Here is a 20,701-nt window from a genome sequence, read left to right as displayed (position 1 = left end):
GGTTATTTAAATATTATATGTATAGAAAATATAACATTTTATTTATAGTTGCGATTTATTCTAAAATTTTTCTAAATCGAATGGTTTTGCCATAAATGCAACTTGAAAACATATTACGTGATGCAGCTTTTGCTTTTCTCCTTTTCTTTTGCTTTTTATTGTGCAATGGTACAATGGGTGCAATTTTATAGTGAATGCACTGTGCGCGTCAAAGCTACACGGTGCACATTTGTAGACAATATTGAAATAGATCACGAGTTATATATACTGTGGATCAAAGATTTTCTATTGTGGATCAACAGCAATCTTCTAATACACGTAGCTTTAATTGAAAAAATAAATTACAGCAAATAGATGTTCATGACTTTTTTTATATGTATAATTATTGTATTTATAGAATTTATATTATATTTATAGAATTGTATACATATGTACGCTATGTTTACATACATTAAAATGAGTAGGATTATTGTTCCTATTTAAGAAGCATATATCGTTTAAATATGGACTAGATGGAAATTTCATTAAAAAATACGTTAAAAAATTAATAGTATGAATTAATGCAATATTATTTTCTCTAATTTTATATATTAAATAATTTCTTTGTAATGCGCATTATTATGCATTTATTAAAAATTATTACATTAGATTTATTTTTATAAAACAAATGTAATTTTACTTTATTTATATTTTAATGTTGAAGATCCCAATACTTTATTTTTTGTTTTTTAAATTCTAAATTACCTTAAGTCATCAATGTAAAAAAAAAAATTTAGAAGCGTTTAATAATAATTTGACTTATTCATTTATCCATTATTAGTTATAAAACAGATTTTATCTTTTTTAGAGAGAAGAAAAATAGAAATAAAGTTACGGATAAACAATAACATTGTACGAAGCGATTATTTCAAATCGGAAATTCATTTCTCTCGCAATGAAGTGTAAAAGTTTATAATGATTTTTCTCTGCTAGTCAAATTGATAAAGGAAGTTGAGTTTTAATCTCAAACCACTGTGGAACCTCTGTAGTCATGAAATATCATGTGGACGGATTTTTGTTTTGGTAGAAACGCGCATTGACGTCAGCGTTTGAAAGAATAAAACTTTTCGGCTTTTACACGCGGTCGAGATATATTGTTCTATCCCGTTTTCATTCAACGCTTTTTCATTAGTCGTAGATAGAAATTCATTGAGACAATAGATTGCACTTTAGTTTTATTCTTGAAAATTTTCAAAATTTTAAAGTACCTACATTAAGTATGAGACATAAAATGCTACCTTTTTACGCTTATCACTTTTTACGCAACGATACTTTTTAACAGAAGCATATTCTACGAGCATATTCTCGTATTAATGTATATATGATAAGAATATATGATTTACATTCTAATGAGGTGTAATTTCAATTACATCAAATTGATGAATTATATTAATTAATATAATTTCATTGAAAATTGACATCATAAAAGCACCTTTTACATTACAATAAATCATAAAATATTATTAATTCTTAACATCATTAGAATATTATATAGAATTAATATTATGACACTCACACACACACACACATAAAACACAATGATTATTCGTTCTTTTCAACATTTGATACAAAATTTTTATTAATTATTAAATCTATTTTGACAAGAGTCTAAGAAAAATAATAAAAATTTATTTCTAAAAATTATAAAATAATTGAAACTAAAAACAGTTAAAGTAAATCTATTAAATTATGTATATCTGTTACATTATAAAAAGGAAACTAACAATTTTCAGCTTGTTAAAGTTTTGCGACTCAACATTTAACAACGCAAATGTTAAACATATTTTCTGCTGATGCACACCCGCGAACAGGCCCACAAATGTAAAAACTCGGAACTCTCCTCGATGACGTTGTGCTTTGTTGGATTTTGACAAATGTATTCGAATAAAGTTACGAAAGTTTATGATGTGAAAGGTGACAGTTGGACAAGTGGCTCCGTACGATGAGATTTCATTATGCTTGATTTCATTGCGCTTGGAGCGCAAGCGTCAAATCAGTAGGGGCGAGTGTTTTATGGGTGCATATTTATTCACGTCGATACTTCAGACATTTCACCAAACTTTACTTCTATCTCGTGATGAATTTTAACACCAGGCACCGAGAATTTCACTGATTTCAATTTACTACCGTGCAGAATTTTTATGCGTTACAGTTTTTTTATTACATGTCTCAATAATGTTTTCTCATGATGAAAATGAATTAAATTTAATTTAAAGTTGCAACGAATAAAAACAAAAAGTTGATTTTTTTTTTCTTATAACTCAATATATTTGTAAAGTTCTCGCCCACGCAGGGCTCGTGCAAGTTACGAATCAGCCCTGATCAACCCCACTATCGTCACTAGTTCTAGTGAAGCAGACTGTGTCGAGGGCGCCTACCGCGCGGCAACCCCCCGGCGCTCAGTGGCTGCGCTTCCTCCGTATCAGGCGTTACGGTACGCGTCTCGTATCCGGATCCGTGTGCGGTGTGCATTTTAAGTAGAGGCGAATATCCCGCGAGTTCTCGCGGTAAAAACGGGAATCGTTGATCGAGCGTGTATCGCGATCTATCGTGCTGTAAACGTTTCCCGCGCGCATTACACTCGCGATCTTCCTGATCTTCGATCATTTCTTAACGTCGTCATCGTCTTCATCCTTTAACGCAATTAATATCGTGTTTCACTTTCGGTGCGTTTGGACTTCAGAAATAAAAAAATTTCAATTTTATATGTCAGATGCAGAATGATATAGATTGCGCTCTTTATAATGATTTGTATTAGTTTTATTGCGAATAAGTCTAATAATTAAACCTATTTAACAATTTTCTTCAAAATTAGAGAAGAAAGATTTTAGTGTTTAGCTGGAAATATTTTTTGATGATTTGTGAGATAATTCCAACAATAAGATTTGGTTCATCTACAGAACGTGTTTTTTTATGCAAGTGATTTTCTTACTAAATGTGCTTTATTACTAAATTTTCAAGAAATATTTTTTAAATATTATTTTTATATTTCATTAAAAATACAAGTTTTATAACAATTTACGTTTGTGATTATTATATGAAATAATATCGAATATGAAAAAAAATGAATAATCCTGCAATAAAATTTACGTGTTACTCGTGCAACTGGCTGCACGATCGAAATGCTATTCATTTTTTATTGCACGATCGATTTTTTTATAAAAACTTCTTACTTTTTCAAATATTCATTATTTACATCAAGTATGTGTGATGTTTCACATGTGCAACTAATTGATCGTATATCATGAAAGCTCCGATATGAGTTTCATCGTAAAATTTTGTTTACGAATCAAAATTAATAATTTTTATAATGAACCGTGCACATTTTTTATGAATGTTCTTTGTAATAAAATTATTATTAACTTTCCACGTTTTTGGAAATAAAAAAAATAGCATCTTCTTTCGATTTGAAAATTGTAACTTTTATTATTAACGTTATTTGCAACGTTTGGAGACTTATTGCGACGTGTTAAATTGTACAAATGGAACTAGTAGAACGCTAAGTTATAGTAGATATGACGAATTGAACAAAACGTAGGACTTGTCAACTTGAAGCATCAACTTAGCCACACGATGGTCCCTTACGTCAGACTGGACCGAGGTCATATTTACTGACCTACCTCTTTTTGACCTCATTTACCTCGTTGTAGATATATAACATCGTGGTTGCGTCCATATGTAATGATTTAAGACATTTACTTTATTTCAATGAATTCTTAAGATTGTGCTTTGGCATTTAAATGTGACAGTATATCTTTAAAATTCTTTATTAACTTTTTATTTTTCTAATTATTTTTTGGATATTGTATATAGTGCACATATTAATTGATTTTTAAGGAAATTATAAGATTATTTATGTATTTAATATACATTTGAGACATATTTAATTCTTTCTGAACCTATTTTTGCGTGTTCTTATCTATTATGTATGAAAAGGATGATTTTGCTGTAGCATCTAAAAATTTAGCAAAGTACAAATTTAAAAATAATTTTGTTGGACTATCAAAATAATTATATAAGATGTCAAACTGGTTGCATTAAAATTATTCTTTTTATATAATTGCAGAATTTTTATAATTTTCGAAAATATATTTAAGAATTTAATGTTTAAGTAAAAATGTATTTGAGGCTATTATATATTACAAAATTTTATCAGGAAAAATATGGTTCTATTTTACAATCATTATAATGAGCGCTTATAGACAATTATTTCTACAATTTAGATCTCGCTTCTGCAATTTGCTGTGTAGATCTTATATCATTCGTGTTTGTGTTGCACATGAATGCAAATATTTGATAAAGACAAACGAAAGTGCTTGTGATTATCACGATTCGCTTATAGACATCTTCATCATTCGCGAGAATGTCTGAAAAAAATTTATGAGAGAACATGAATAATGCGAGGTAACGCGGTGCAAAATTTCCGATAACTGGACGAATCACTGACCTTTATTCGCAGGTGGAAGGATATGTAGTGATTGAGTGCGCGATCGAGAAAAACCACGTTTGTCGTCGGGTAGTCTGGTCGATTTCGAAACGCTTTTCATTTTTCTTCGTTCACATTTTCCCGTGTATCCCGCGGGATTTTCTTCGGTGACATCAAAAGGGATCCTTCTCCATCGAGATTTCGTTATATCGAAGGTGAGCAACTTTTCTAGAAAACCTACCATCGTACAGTCATAACTTTAAATCAAATTTTATAGAAACAGTTAATTCAGCAGAAAATGTCATGATCGATGTCCTGTGGGAGTTAACTTTAGTATTCTTTTGATATGCTTTTTGTGTCTGCAATTATATGGAAGTGATCGTTCTCTTTTTCTATTATTCAAAAATTAAAGGCCTGCATTCTTGTATATAAAAACACCTCTTTTATTATTGATCATACATGCATATATATTTCAAAATTGATTATCAAAACTTGATATCATTGTATAAAGAAATTTTTGTTTTACAATCTATTTTCATAATTACAAACAATTTAAATTAAAATAATTTGCGTGTGTAGTTGCTATAATGTCAGTATATAAATTATTTCAAAAATATGTTTTTGAATATTGCTGTTTCTACAATATTATTTTGAAGTTAGAAGGATGAAGTAAAATAGAATTGATTATAACGTTAATGTCTCATCTCGTTTCTTATCTTTAGAAGCAATCTTATTGCTTCATATACATAATCATGATAAGTACTTAACGAGCAGAATAAAAATTTAAGTATTTCCGAAGGCACTAGTAGATTTGGAGGTCAGGAAAGTCAATCATAAGCCGTCTGTATGGTATGTGATAAGGTCTTGCAAACACGAACGTTCTGACGTTCATACGTTATACATTTTCCATATAATATGTTACGTTACTATTTGTCAGAGCGTGCACTTATGTTAGCACGTGCCTTGGAACAGCTATCGATTGTCATTTACCTAAATTACGAACTTTTTATGTAAGCCGATAAGGTCAAACATAACTTTTCACAGTTATAGCTGGGTACCATATCGCAGTCAAGATGTGTTGCCCTTTTTTTCTCTCTTTGCCCAGGTATATCATGATAAAAGTACATAAAATTGTGATTGGGTTACGCATCTGTGCATATTGTAATAGATATACAATTTCTTTTTTTGTTTCGATATATTGATAAATTACATTTGCTCATGATACATCACGAGCTCAACAAATCAGTAAGTCCAAATATATATGAAAATGAAATACCAGAGAAAGACAATTTCTCAGTAATTTATGAAGTAATTCAGAGTGATATAAAACTTTAATGAAACTACGTGATATATCAATTATGAAATTGTCTGCAGATTTTAATATTTCATAACGAAAATATACATATTATAAACAATAAATAAAGGGTGTAATTTTGTTTTCTTTCATGTGCATGTAACAAATGAGAGGTCGAGTTATTGCAAATATTTTAATTATTCCTTGTTATGGATAACTGAAATTTTATATGAATTTTACGCTTCCGCACACAAATTCCATATTATTAAACATTTTATAATATTTAGTAAAATCATTCGAATATTATTATGACATCTCTGATCAATCATACGTTTCTTGAATTGCTGTATTAAATTCAGAGATAAGAATTATGCAAAAATAATGTTATATTTCAAAATACTGATTAACACTAACTTTTCTAATGGAAAGTAATTAATGTATTTTAATTAATATAAAAATCTTAAAGTATTTTTAATTAATAAATTTTAATTAATTAATATATCATACTAATGCTGATAAGTCGTTACTTTAATATCTTTTCTCTTCAAATATTATTAAATTTATCATATTTCTTTGTTTATTGAATTAAGCATGACTTTTCTTAATTATAATGCGCGCGTATATCTTCATGTTCAAAAGAATATGCGGTCGGAGATAGCTGCGGGCGTTGCTCAAGAATTCAATTACATCATCGTATTCAAGTTATACTCACGCGAGATGCAAATTCTATTGCTACATTTAATAAATATTATGTCCGAGTGCAATTCCGCGATCACCAGGCGAGCCGCCTATGCGAGTACGATCGATGCCTTCACCGCAAATATTAATTTATTACGCGCACATCTCGCGGCTAAGGTTTTTCTCTATCGCGTATGACGCTCGTGAGGATAACAGGTTGCGCGATTTTATCGATGGCCTAATTGAAAACGCACCTCGGGCATAAATGCGCGCTCGGCACGAGTCGGCATTAATGATTCATCGCATGTCAATACATATCCGTGCCTACTGCATCACGAAGGATGCTACGATCTGAACTATTTGCAAGGCTAACGTCCGAGGATGAACCGCCGTTTATTAAGCACGCCAATGAAATTGCCGGCGGGACGATATGAAACACATTCGCGCGCTGAATATCTTATGGATCGCCCCACTGCGAGCGTTTACAAACTCAATTAACTTCATGTAAAATTGGCTACCATATAATAAAAGTCTGAGGAGAACGAATCGTGCGAAATGGAGCCGACTGATCGTCGCAATCTTTGAGCAATAGTAGAATTTTAATATACTTGAAGTATAACTTTGAAAATTTATTCTTATATAATCATGAATAATAAGTGGCTGTGTGCATGAAAAGATCGGTTTGCTTGAAGTATTTAAAAATTTAGCTAGATGTATGTAGATGAGAAAGTAATTTTATTGGAATTATTAAAATAATTATGTAGAATGCTCGAGCTGGTTGCTAAAATGTCAAAACTTTTTGCAGTATTGTCCATCATGTTCGAATTTCTTATATAATTATTTTAATAGTTCAACAAAATTATTCTTGGGTTTGTATCTGCTGAAATTTTTAAATACTTCAGCAAAATCGTTCTTTCCGTGCTTATTAACATGACCTGAAGTGTCAAATATCTCGTTCGTTTATAATCAAATTTCGATAGTCTGGTAAAAATGATGAAATTATGAATAAAATAGAGTTTTCTCAGATTTCGTCTAATTTTTGATCGATAAATACATGGAAATAACGGTTTTGCTGCAGTAAAAATTCAGCTAGAATAGATTTAAAATAAATTTTGTTGGACTATTAAAATAGTTATGTAGAACATTTAAATTGGTTGCTAGAATGTTAAAACTTATTTGCTCATCATGGTTGAGTTTCCTACATAATTATTTTAATAATCCAAGAAAGTTATTTTCACATCTGTATTTATTTCTAAATTTTTTAATACTTCAGTCAAATTGTTCTTTCAATATACAAATAAATATTTCTAACGCAGTTGCTATCAGAAATATTGTTTTGCACGACGTACCAAAATACTTAATTTTATCGTATTGCAATGGACTGCTAATATACATTAAATAACTAACTTGCATGTTATTAATCTTAGGCACGATACGATCGTACGGTTCGCGAACCCATTGACTCTATTTATAATTAGCCAACGATATCCCAATCTTTTTGCACGTGAGTTATATAAATACCTGTTTCATGCATATGAAGCACATAGGTATACGGTAAAACCGTAAATTAACTTTGCCAAGTAAATTAGATTAGGCGCTTTGCGATGGTTTCGTTTTATAATAGTGCACTTTTATAATCTCTAATATTGAGAACTGGAATCGATAAAATTATCTCGATTGATTGCATTAGAAAACAAATAAACTCAGTACGCTGTTTAAAATATTATCGTATTTTCGTATTGGATTTTTAGCGAAATACCACATTGGATCTACATTATCAAACAAACTAGCACTACTTTAATTTCATTCGTACTTTTAATCACGTTTTCCCAAAGCACAAATTATTCTCAATTTAAACTTATTTTGTTGTTTTTGTTTTAGCAATTTTCGCTTAAATTAAATAGCAAGATTACCGGATTGAAACAGTCGCAAATAAAAGGATTCTTCTTTGATATATAAAGTAATATGAATACAATTAATACAAATAATAATAAACTTTAATACAATTAATTTTTTATCTATGTATGTGTGTGTGACAAATAATTAATTCAACTTATAAAATATTTTTAACAATCTTATGTTTTTTTTAATTTATTTCTACGATGATTCTGAATTAACAAGGTTTTTCATAATAATGATAATTGCGAAGTCTTAAAACAATTTTAATATATCTTTGTAACATGAAGTTCATTCCGCACAAGATTGAAAATTTAAATAACGTCGCAGATTTGCCCACGCGTTACGGTTTAGTGCCTTTAAACATAGACGATGTTCCTAAATGTGGGCACATGTGCACTGTTGTTGGTAAATTTGCGATAAACCCCTTCTCGATTCTATTATCGTCGCGATAGTTTATTACATCAAGATTGTTCGAACGAAATTTTTTATTCTCTGATAGATAAATTGATTAAATGTTGAAAACATTCCACTTTATGTAATATATTTGAAAATAAATATAAACACACGAAAATGCCTAATAAAAAATAGACAATAATGTGATAAAATTTTACGGAAAAAACGAAATTTTGCTGAGAACTCTAAAATTTTGTTGGATACAAATTTGAAAATAATTGTATCGGACCATCAAAAATAATTATGTTGGAAAAATTCTGCTGCAAAAATATTGATATTTCAGCAATCGTTTAAGTTTTCAATAGAATTAACTTTCCATATTCGGTAAAATTTTACATTTTTCTTTAAAATCATTCTTTCCGTGTAAAATGTGGATTTAAAATAGATACATATTACAATAATATATTTAAAGAAAAATAAATAAGAGAAAAAGTGATGATATAAAAATGTAAAAGTAATTAATAGTACAGTAAATTGCTTCACAGAATTTGTTTAGTACATTTTAAATAGACATTCCACGCGTAGGTATAAATGTCAGAATATAAATGTTAACAACTTTAAACTTTTGAAATTGAAAATAGGAATATAAAATGTTATCTATTCATTATTTTACAAAATGTAATCGTAACATAGAAACATTTCTCAAAATATGCGACGGTATATGAAATCCTGATATATTGTAAATCCTGAAATATTGTAGAATAATATTCGGAAAAGTATGAACAAAAATATCAAAGAGAGCATATCTTGGATTTGGAAATAATACATTTTCGCGATTAAAGCCCTCTTCGTGCCATTTGAAATTGTGAGTTTTCAGATCGTATCGTTTCGAGAGGATAATACTTCCGGAAACAATGACATTTCGACGAGATGTGTTCTCGAGGCCGTTGCAGTTGTTCCACTTTTCTGATTTCTTCTTCGGGTGCTTTGCATGCTCATTACACCACCACCAAAGCCGTGCAAAAACTTTTGATCTGTTTCGTGATAACAAAGTTGTATCTCGAGGCAATGTCGTGCCATCCTGTAGGCTTTCCGCTATATGTGCATGTGAAATTAAATTTTCTTCAGAAAAAATGGTCTTGTCTAATTTTTCGTCACGTTATCATTCAATGTCCTAATTTGTTTTCTATTTTATAAAGGAAGTGTGCGCGATGCACATTCATATAACGATCTCGTTAGACTCTCATGTGTACTTATGCCGCCCTAGTAATCAGGGCAACTGCACACCAGCAGCGTTCCATTTCTACTCGCGTGATAAAAGGCAACCGTTGCGCGGCGAGGAACGCGGATAAAATGCGACAGATTTCCTCGTCGATGCACAAATACTAGTTTAGACGGATTAAAGTGCACATTCCTTGTGCAATCTCGTCCGATTCCAACGAAAAACACGAATATCCGGAGTTTAGAGTTGAGTTTAACTTTAGCGTAAAACGTGGGAGATGTTTCGGTTTCGCATAGCATATACGCGTACTTTGGCAGCGGATCGTAAAAGCTTCCAGGTTCACCGGCACTTTAATCCACAATCTTAAAGCGTCTCGCCAACTGAACTTTCCAATTCCTTATGCTCAATCACTTTATCCTACGTCTCTTGGAATGTTTGATAGGTTTGAAATGTTCTACACTACTCGGAGAAAGGTCGGCTTACAAGCACTTAATTCGTGACTTAAGAGAACGATTTTATGAACAAAGCTCTTACGTTGCACATATACCTGCTGATTTATTACACATAATTGTGTCGAAAACAACAATAGTAAGCCAGGATTATTCGCTGAATTTAACTGCAATTTTATTTTCGCACGAAATACAAGAAGAGATCGAAGATAAGATATCCTGTGTTATTATTTGTCTAAAGATATTAAAGGATATGTTATATATTTTCAATTGTATCTTTTCTATATGGCATTAGTTAAAACGCTTTGGATGTTTCGTGAGATAAAACACATACAAAGCTTTTTCGAGTAATTGCAAAATGATAGCAGTTGTACAGTTGAAACGTATATTTATTACAAAAAGATACTTTATCGAATGGCAACACGATATCATTTGTTTATGGATAATTTGAAACTCTTTCTTTTGATTTCTTTCTAAATAAGCTTTTTTATATTCACAATCAGCGCAGTTAAAATACGCAATATGAGTCGCAATCGCGGATAATTGTTTCAATTAAATTCGATTATTTATATACGGATGTATGAATTTTTGAAATGTTTTGTCGGTGTAATCTTACGGTTTGAAAAACAAAGTAATTTGCAAACTACGTATATAATAAATCAATTATAATAAATCAAAGAGAAACATCCAATGATGATATAACTCCAAAAAGGGACGCGTCATAATCTCGTTAGCGCGTAGAATGATTTATAGCAATTTTCTGCTCCCATGTTCTCTCTCTCTCTCTCTCTCTCTCTCTCGATAAATGATTTGGTCAAGAGAATAGGATATAAGAAACTATTACTTACTGTTGTTTCGATATGTTATTAGCAACACGATCTTCCGTTTCAATTTACAGTACTAAGTTTATGTCATAACATTCCGTGGATTAATCGTTCCGCTTTAAGACTTTAAACTATATACATTATATATAAGATGAGATAATAATGAGAGTAAGTTAAATAACAAAGTATAGAGGTAACATAAAGGATGAAAAGACAAATTTTCTGCTTATTATGTATAATAATCATGTATAATTATGTTACAATAAATAAAAGAGCCTGTAATCTTGGAAAAAATTTCATAATTCATTTAATACACTAAATTACAGATTAACAGAAAAGTTTAGCCTCCAAGTTGTGTTTATTAAATCATTAGAGTAACACTATATTTACAAAAAATGCAAATTCTGGAATGTCAGTTACATTTTATTAAATACTACAATATAAAGGTTTTGTATAAAAAATTTCTTTTTTTTAATATAGTTATTACTTAGGTAATAAATTAACGTTATTTATTGTTGTCAAAATGACAACGAATATCATCAGCTTATTACCTGAGTAATAATTTGATAAATACACAAAACTATTTATGTGGTCATATTTTTGCTACGTGTTTAAGTTTATTTTTATATATGTGAATTGACAATATTTGCAGTTGTAGTTATACGTTAGAAAACTCGATGTAACTATGACAGCATTAAACTAAACACAATGCGACAAGCAAATCAATATATCTATTTGTATAATTTACTGAAGAGATTATTTAACTTTATCATTTATTTGTGTTCATAAATGTCGTCGTATTCCGTCATCGCACTAAATCTAAACCAAATCGTGCGAGCTATGTGAAAGCGAGCAAATCTTGTAATCACGATAACTTAAGTTTACTCACTTCATGTTGGCTTCAATGCATTTTTTAAAACAACATTGTTGTACGCCAGGAATGCATGTGTGCCTTATATTTTATTTATACACTTTTTTATTTTTATTTCAGAAATAGTGAACGCTAATCTGATAAAATGGCAAAAGAAATAAATGTAAAACAGCAATTGTTCTACTCCTGTTAATAGGGTTTCTCTCGGGAATAGCACACAAAGGTGCTACATGCAACAATCATGTAATGGTATTTCATGTATGTAGCAAGTAATGTCATGTGCATACGTGTTTTCTTTCGCACTGGAATATTTGCATAATTACTTACGATGCTTACTTACCGATCAAATTCAATTGAATTAGCATTCTAAGGCTTACTGGATCATTAGGTCTAAGTAAACAATAATATTAGCATAATTGATCGCAACAAACAGTTTACATGGTGATTGCATCAAATTCTTGCGTAAGTCTTTACAATATTTCAGACATTTTTTCTTTTCTTTTTTTTAAATCAAACTGCCTATTAAAATCGTCTTTTTCTCTGATTTTTCCGTCGACATATTCTGTGCTACATCAAATCCGTAATGTGAATTTAATTAACGGTGATCTTTTTCTCATCTGGAATAAGTTGGCAGATAAACCATAATACAACAGTCTTACTAGATGTTTTCTAATGTAAAAACATGAAAAATAGCGATGCGAAAATTTGTTTATGTGCTCTCAGAGATGCTCGCCATCATCATGTATGTAAACATTTCATATCTCGATTATCAAGATAAACGGAATTACAGTGAATTATATTTTGTATTTACAACAAAAATAATGTATACGTAAAAAAATAAAAGTGCAAAAACAATTGAATTATTTTAACGTTTAATCAATATATACACAACTATTTATTTTCTCTACTGCATTTCAATAAATAAACAATTAAGACGTATCAGATATAACTCGGATCGAATAATTTTTTATTACTAAAATATATCTTTTTATTTCTCTAAAATAAACATACATTGTTCTATCTAAAAATTATGTATAGTACAATTTTCCAAAGAGCAAGGTAACATTTTAACGATGTTTTATTATCATAAAAACATCATTAAAACATTATTAAGACATTCTATCTGACAGTTTGGCATTTGGCAAGTCATCTTGTTATTTACAATGAAATTAAAATAATATATGCAGTCTTGTATTTTTCTTAAAACAAAAATTAGAAAACATGCGATAGATTAATTGCAAGTGAATTAGATAACATAAAATTTTACATAAATCTATATTTTTAGATTTGCATGAGTAATAGAAGAATTATTAAAGTTGAAACAATTTAAAATTTAATCCCGATCGATTCTAGAAATGTCAAAAGCACGCATGCATATTCTATTGAGAAAGAAAAAATAATACGTTTCACAGGAAGTTTAATGCTGCCCGTTTTAATGCCGCGCAGGCAGTCCTAAAATATAATTCGCTCATGTACGGTTCATCGCACGCATCCTCACGTCACTCATCCAGGATTAATCTCTGCGACGCATTTCTACGACATTTCGGGCGATCGATAGTATCGATTCTCTTACGGGAAAAGGGTCGCTGCGCATTGTACGTATGTGCCTCGGTGTGTACGGCGAGGTATATACTTGAATACGGCCTCGTGTGTGCGATGTAGGTGATACCCGGCGTCTGTATAAGCGCGACAACTAGGGCGATACTACGTCAGATCGGCATTAAAATGTCTCCCCTTGGTAGTCTGGCAGCGGAAATGCGCCGCCGATTTAAGCCGTGCATCATTCCATTATAGACCGTAATTATTTTGCGAAGCTCACGTAACTTAAATTCCCGCCGTTTTGACGTCAACGGCAAAGCCGATAATTCGTCCCGGCATGCATGTTGTTATTATCATGTCGTTCTTGATTTTGCTGTCGGGAGTTAAGTGTCGTGCTGTTTTGACGCGAAACTCAATACGGAGGAAAAAGAGACAAAGTAAAAGCGAGCGACAATCTAATCAGTTTTAAATTTTAAATATCTATGGTATTTTTTCTTGTATAACGATAAATATTGGCTTTTCAGTAAAATAATTAGATAAATACGATAGGTGTGATGTATTAATGGCTGAACAAGATTGGACGTTAAATTTAGTTTTCTATTAAAATTGATCGATTTATTAGTGAACTTTTCTTATATTTGTTTATATATATTAACGTTGCTAAAAAGTAGCTAGTTTTGTATTTAATCTTCACTTCTAAATTTTTAATTTATTCTGATTACTGATTTATTTTCTAATTACATTTGGAACTGTTAATCTATTGATTTGTTAATATTAATAAGATATGCAATGTAAAATAGATATATGTGTGTGTGTGTGTGTGTGTGTGTATATGTACATGTAAATATGCATGGAAAGAATAATTCTACTGATATACAAAGTTATTATGAAATCTCAAATGTAGTGAGCAAAATGTTTTGACATTTTAGCAATTAGTTTGAGTTTTTTTACATAATTATTTTGATACTCCAATAAAATTATTTTTAGATCTGTATTCATCTAAATTTTTAAATACTTCAACAAAAAACCGTTCTTTTTATGTGATATTAATTATGAATAGTTTAATAATATTATATTTTCAAACATAATATTATTAAATCATTAAACAATTTTTTCGAATATTTATGTTGTTTTCTAGAAAACATTAGACTCTTTTTTAGAGAAATTGAAAGAAAATTATTATCGCACTACATGAATTTATTACGGAAATTGAAATTGCAATTGAGATCTTTCTTTCTCTCGTCTAGATTCAATTTATTTTACTAGAGAAAATTTCCTTTGTTAAACCTACTGCTATCAACAGTATCGTTGTAGCTACTTCTAATTTCTTGAGGAAAGCTTTCTCACTGTCTCAAACGTAACTTTTAGTTAAGATTTTCTTTTTTACCGTGATACTCTGTAAAGTTAATTAATTAAAGCTTAACTAAATTAAATTGTTAAATAAAGCAAAAATAAAATTCAATAAATTTGAAAAATTTATTGAATTTTTTCAGGATTTATGTAATTATTTATCTGTATTTATCTAGTTAATTGTTGCACGCAATTTTTGATTATTATGTTAACAATGTTTTTCTCGTTACGAAAAAATAATTTTACAGTGAAAATTAATTTGCATAAGCAGTTTTTATATATATATGTCTAGCAAAAATTTAAAATCGATTTACGAGAATTTTTTTCCTTAAACATTGTATGGTGCCCTAAAACTTTTGTTTTATCTTCGAAGTTTAAACGGCTCAATTTTTATTCGTGATGATAACGTGATGATGCTCCTTTTACGGAAACAAAGAAAAATATAAAAAGAAAATATAAGAAGAAAGTGACTTATTAAAATATTAAGTAGGCGGTATTTTTTGCATGATTTATATATATATATATATATAATTATTATTTTTTCTAGAATTTTAAACAGATTTTTTTAGATAGAAATAAGAAATTACGATTAATTACATTTTTTTAACTTAATATAGCATTTAAACATTAAAACTTTATCTTTTAAACTTTATATTAGGAAAAGTTTTATACATTTTTGGAGTTCGTATAAATAAAAAATGAAACAGAAAAAATGAAGCTACAGTAAATAATTGACAAATGAAGCTATAGTAAGTAAATAGTTCGATTACTAAATTTTCTGCGTGAAAACGACAATGAATTGGATAAAGAAATCCCCAATTAAAAAGAAAAATAATATACACCTTTCCTACTTAAAGATACATATACATATATTCTGACTTAAAAGATTCAGCACGAATTCGAGAGATTTATTTTCGTACTTGCATAAGGTAATCCATTCGATATGAACGAAGTATAGAATACAATAATAACACTGCATCAAAAAAGTGATAAAAAGAGCGTGCAACATAGATGATATACAAGTAGACGAAGGTTAACAATGGCCTTGACTGACATTAAATCGGTTTGCATATCCGCGGGGAAATAATGTTTCACGTATATCCACTTAAGATAGACCGTAGTATCAGTTGTGCATTATTAGCGAGCGTGGATCGATTCTCGATTGATGTTTCGTAGAGTCGACGAAATAGTGAGCTTGTTCATTTTCTTCTCCCCTTCTGCGCGAAAACTCAATAAAATCAGGCTGTCGCGTGTATTGCTCGGTAGTTTACTGTAATTAATATGTCTATAATAACTTTAATCAGAACACGGTCCTGAAACTTTGCAAGTAACAGTGACCCTACCGCTTTTTGATTTAGGTCTCATCAAGGTCTAGAGTTATTCAGCGATAGCCATTATTTAACATTAATCTAGTTCAGTTATTTACTTATCGAACCAAATGAGGTTCATTTGATGTCAGTTCTCGTTTGTATACATGAAATATGGTGCATATTTCTGCTTATCTGTATCTGATTCTCTGTCTTGTTAATTATTTTGTCTATAAAATTATTAAGCTTTTTAAGAATTAATTGAAATTCGTTTATTCAGAAATAGACCTGAGTACTCTTTATAAGAATTTTTGAGGAATATATATTTGAAACCATTGAGAGGACAAAATTTGATTTATATATGACTTTTTATATGACATTTCACTATATTTTCCCTTTTATTATAGCCAATTATTAACGAATCATTCTTTCTTATCTAATCTTATCTAATTTATTCAAATTATATTAAATTTATAGATAAAAACATAATTATAAATATTTTTATTTTATATTATTTATTGTTTAAAGACTTATATTCTTTCTTTTCAATATCTTTCTTTGAATTTAATTTTTATTATCACACAAATATCTACAAATAATAATCGATCATTTTTTTCTTAAAAAATTTAATGTCTTAAATTTTGTAGCTAATAAAAGTACATATACTTTTTATTAAGAAAAAGCTTTACAATTTTATCACGAAATTCATAAAAGAGATTTTCAATCGCAATTAAATGTCCATTATTACATTTAATATTATTTCTTTGTTATTAAATTAAATTTGATATTTTTCTAAATCCAATTACTTGGAATAATTATTTAAATACAACATTTTATTTGTCGATAAATATTAGTCGAACATATCACTTTTAAATAAATAATACAATAAACGCCTTTAAGAGATACTTTTTTTATACTGAATGACCTTGTCTTGTAACATTTGATTTTAATCATTTTGACATATTGACGGTTCCATGTTCCGGAAATAAATTGTCATTACGGATGATATCTGCTAAAATCGGGTAGAAACATTTTTCACAGATTGTTGTGATATTAACATATTTGATAAAGGTCAGCGTCATTAATATACATTTATAATGTCTTAAAAGAGTAAAATATTCAAATATCTAATAAATCAGGGTTAGCATTTATATAAATTTTTTTTTATATATTACTACTATAAAATATTATTTTATGTCTATGTTTTAATTATTATATTTTGCAGTGCTCTTATATAATTTTTACTTACGTCTGTCTAGCTGGCTTTTTTTGCACATTTTAAGAACGCATAAATAGCGCATTATTATATAATTTATTCATTAAGATTTGGTTAAGTGGGGGGAGAGAGGAGGCAGCAAACATTTTTTACTTTTGCTATATGATATATATCGTGTAATGTTTTATTGGATTTTAGTGGATTATTTTAATAATTAAATTAGTTTAATTTAATTTATTAGCCTTAAAACTTATGATATCTACTTTATAAAAGTGCAAAAAATTAAAAACCAGAAAAAAACAAATATATTTTTAAGATTTTTTAAATTAAAATTATCTACTCTTATGCCTATCAGTGTTAGAAAACATTTTTTAAAAATAATTATGCTTTTTGCGAATTTTTTTTATAAAAGAGCAGATTATTATCAAATACTTAGTGCCTTACAACATTCATGTTTATTAATAACAATTATTATTCGCGTATTCACATTATTTAATTTATCGGGACGCGTTTCGTATATCAAATGACAAGAAAATTAGCCTCGTGTTAACACATAATTTATGAGCCGTATCGTGCATAGGCAGCAGTTATATGAAGTGCTTTATTAGTTGCGCCTAATTGCGTTTTATGAGCGTTCGGCGTAGCTTGTTCGACATTGCGTTTCGTTTTACGTAGAACTTTCACGTCACGGATCACGTCAAACGAATCGCTTTGCGTATATGCAAGAAAAAGGAAAACGCCATATGATCTCAGCTATTTTTATGAACACGGGAGATACGAAAAATGAAACGAGGAAATTTCTCTCATCGATTTATTTTACCGATTCATCACGCGCGGTGTACGCAAAAGAACTCGCGTACCATTTTATATTCTATCGTACTTCATATGGTAATATCTACATTGTACATGATAAATGTAAAATAATTTCTCAGAATGTCACTGATTTGAAAACGCATTGTTTTAAAAATGTAGAAAATGTATATAAACTGATAATATGTATACTGATAATATGTATTTAATGCGCATTTAGAGTGCATTCAATGCGTATTGAATATAAATGAATCGATTCAACGCGCATTATGATAGAAAATTGGGTTTTTTTGTGGGAAAGATGCGATTTTGTATGAATGGATATTTAAATTTGTCCTTTTAATCGTATTATATGTTTCTGTAGGGGAAATTTGCTCTGCTCGTAAATTGAATCTCAAATTGAACATATATATTCTTTACATATAAAATTAATTTAATTTAGGAATGGGATCAGTCTTACGTCGATTCTCCTCTTTCGTACTCGGGATGTCTTTCACGTGAAGCTCACACGCTCGATTTGTCTTTGTTTAATATTTAATAAACAATAGGGATGAAATGACTCTAATTCTAAAAGTATTGCGAGTATTATGTAATAAAATAAACTTCAGATGCGAAAGAATTGATTTTTCAGAGAACTGTACATTTCTAAATTACATTTAAATATATGTATTATAATACATTATTAGAGGATTAATGTCAATATTTATCATCATTCTTTTTTTTTTATGGAGAAAATATTATAATATAAATTACATAAAAATAATAATTGTGACGCCACAAATATTCCTTCTTTTCAACATTTTATTGTAAAAGATCAAATACGATCTTAGTCTTATACAATAAAAGTAAAAGAGTCACATAGAAATTTTTTTTATAAGCAAGTTGTTTATTAATTAAAATTGTAGAGTGGAGGATTATTAAAAAAATGAACGATTTCACGCGCATTTCACATGATTTAATTTTGCGCCTATCACGAACAATACGCAGAATTTTACGCCCGATGAGATTTCAAAGGAAAGATTTAAGGGAGACCCAGCTTTTCACATTCACTTTGCGCGCCGACCCACTTTTCTTGAATTTACTGTCGATTACTGTTGGTGAGGAAAAAGGTAAGCATTGTTCTGTTGTGTCTGTAAAGAAGATGGTTAGATGGTGTAGATTAAGACAAATTCTGTTTGGAGAAAATGCTTCTATTTCGTTTGACTACCCTCGAATAAGACGAAACTTTATCATGCTTATGATTTTAAGTTTTTTTTTCTTCTGAAAAAGAAATTCCTGTTTTTCTTTTATAAAAGAAGCGAACGATTCGTGCTCGCCCCGGGGTGATAATACCTGATATATATGATATGATTTCATCAAGAGATAACAATGGATAGTAGATATTGACTGTCTGCCGTTTAGACAAATTATGCAAAAGCCAGACATATCGAACCGTCTATTGAAAAAAAATTGTAAAGGTCAGACGTGTACAATGTGTAATATGCTGAGCTATGTAAGAAAGTTTTTCGATTTACAAGAGAATTATTATATTCATATATTTAATGTATTCTTTATTCTCTTTCTATTGTTTATTTTTTGATAAAAAATATATATTATTAAGTAATATAATAAATAGTTATTAAGAATAAAATTAATCTAATGTGTTTATATAATTAGACTGATTTCTATAAATATTATACATGTAATAATACAATTTTACAGATTCATATTTTTAAAAGAAATTAAATACTATGCGCGCGCGTGTGTGTGTGTATGTGTGTGTGCAAATGTTTATAAATATAGAAATTTCCATCAAAGATAATTTTTGTAGAGAATACGCGAAAGCAACTTGCGATTTCATTATAACATGCTTTTCTAATTAACTTCAACTAATGAATTATTATTCGCTTTATTCTGCATAATTATTATCGTCTGTAATATTTCGACCTTTTCCAAAGGTCTCACTGTCCACATGTTTCATGTAACCTCTTTTCGATAGAAATAAAGGTAAAATCTTGTGCAGCTTCCATTACACGATACAGATTACATAGATAATAAAAGCGGAATATTCGATTTCAACCCCATGCATATTTACATGTACATATGTATGAATATGCGCGATACATATATAAACAATGTATTTTTATAGATCTTTATATGTACTGTATGTATTTGCGTTAAGATAGATAATAATCTATTAGTATTATCATTCCTTTTTAAAAATATTTTTCGTAGAATGTTCATCTCGTAATTTCAATGGTATTTGAAAATGCATAATAATAATTTTAATTTAAATATTTACCGATACATCACATCGCGAAAAAGTGATTTTAGCAATATAATATAATTGATCGTTTTGTCAGTTATCTTTTTCTAGCAATTATAATTAAGCATTTTTTAAAATA

General features: G+C 29.2%; 2 protein-coding genes across 3 annotated transcripts in view; one reads left to right on the top strand and one right to left on the bottom strand.

Annotated features, from left to right (window-relative positions):
* The window catches only part of LOC108750640, a 116,765-nt gene that overhangs the window by 30,947 nt on the left and 65,117 nt on the right, over positions 1-20,701 (top strand). The window contains exon 1 of one of the 2 annotated variants that reach the window (XM_018490234.1): positions 4,662-4,680. The exons of the other annotated variant lie outside the window; for it this stretch is intronic. The gene's annotated coding sequence lies outside the window, so the exon portion shown is untranslated. Of the gene's footprint in view, positions 1-4,661; positions 4,681-20,701 lie in introns of those variants that run through there. 2 annotated transcript variants of the gene reach the window in all.
* On the bottom strand, positions 4,252-4,709 carry LOC108750414. Its single transcript, XM_018489831.1, has 2 exons — positions 4,487-4,709; positions 4,252-4,406 (listed from the first exon to the last, which is right to left on the bottom strand). The coding sequence occupies exons 1-2, from the start codon at positions 4,707-4,709 to the stop codon at positions 4,252-4,254; spliced, it is 378 nt and encodes a 125-aa protein (XP_018345333.1).

Source organism: Trachymyrmex septentrionalis, unplaced genomic scaffold (assembly GCF_001594115.1).
Source record: "Trachymyrmex septentrionalis isolate Tsep2-gDNA-1 unplaced genomic scaffold, Tsep1.0 scaffold37, whole genome shotgun sequence".
Lineage (NCBI taxonomy): Eukaryota > Metazoa > Arthropoda > Insecta > Hymenoptera > Formicidae > Trachymyrmex > Trachymyrmex septentrionalis.
Note: the sequence above shows the minus strand (reverse complement) of the source record. Positions and strands in the feature narration are given on the sequence as shown.

Excerpts from the sequence above, each read along its gene's own strand:
- LOC108750414 (XM_018489831.1), bottom strand. The coding sequence starts at position 4,709 with ATGGTAGGTTTTCTAGAAAAGTTGCTCACCTTCGATATAACGAAATCT. Across the intron at positions 4,407-4,486 it reads CCTTCCACCTGCGAATAAAG|ACATTCTCGCGAATGATGAA; the intron begins GTCAGTGATTCG and ends AATTTTTTTCAG.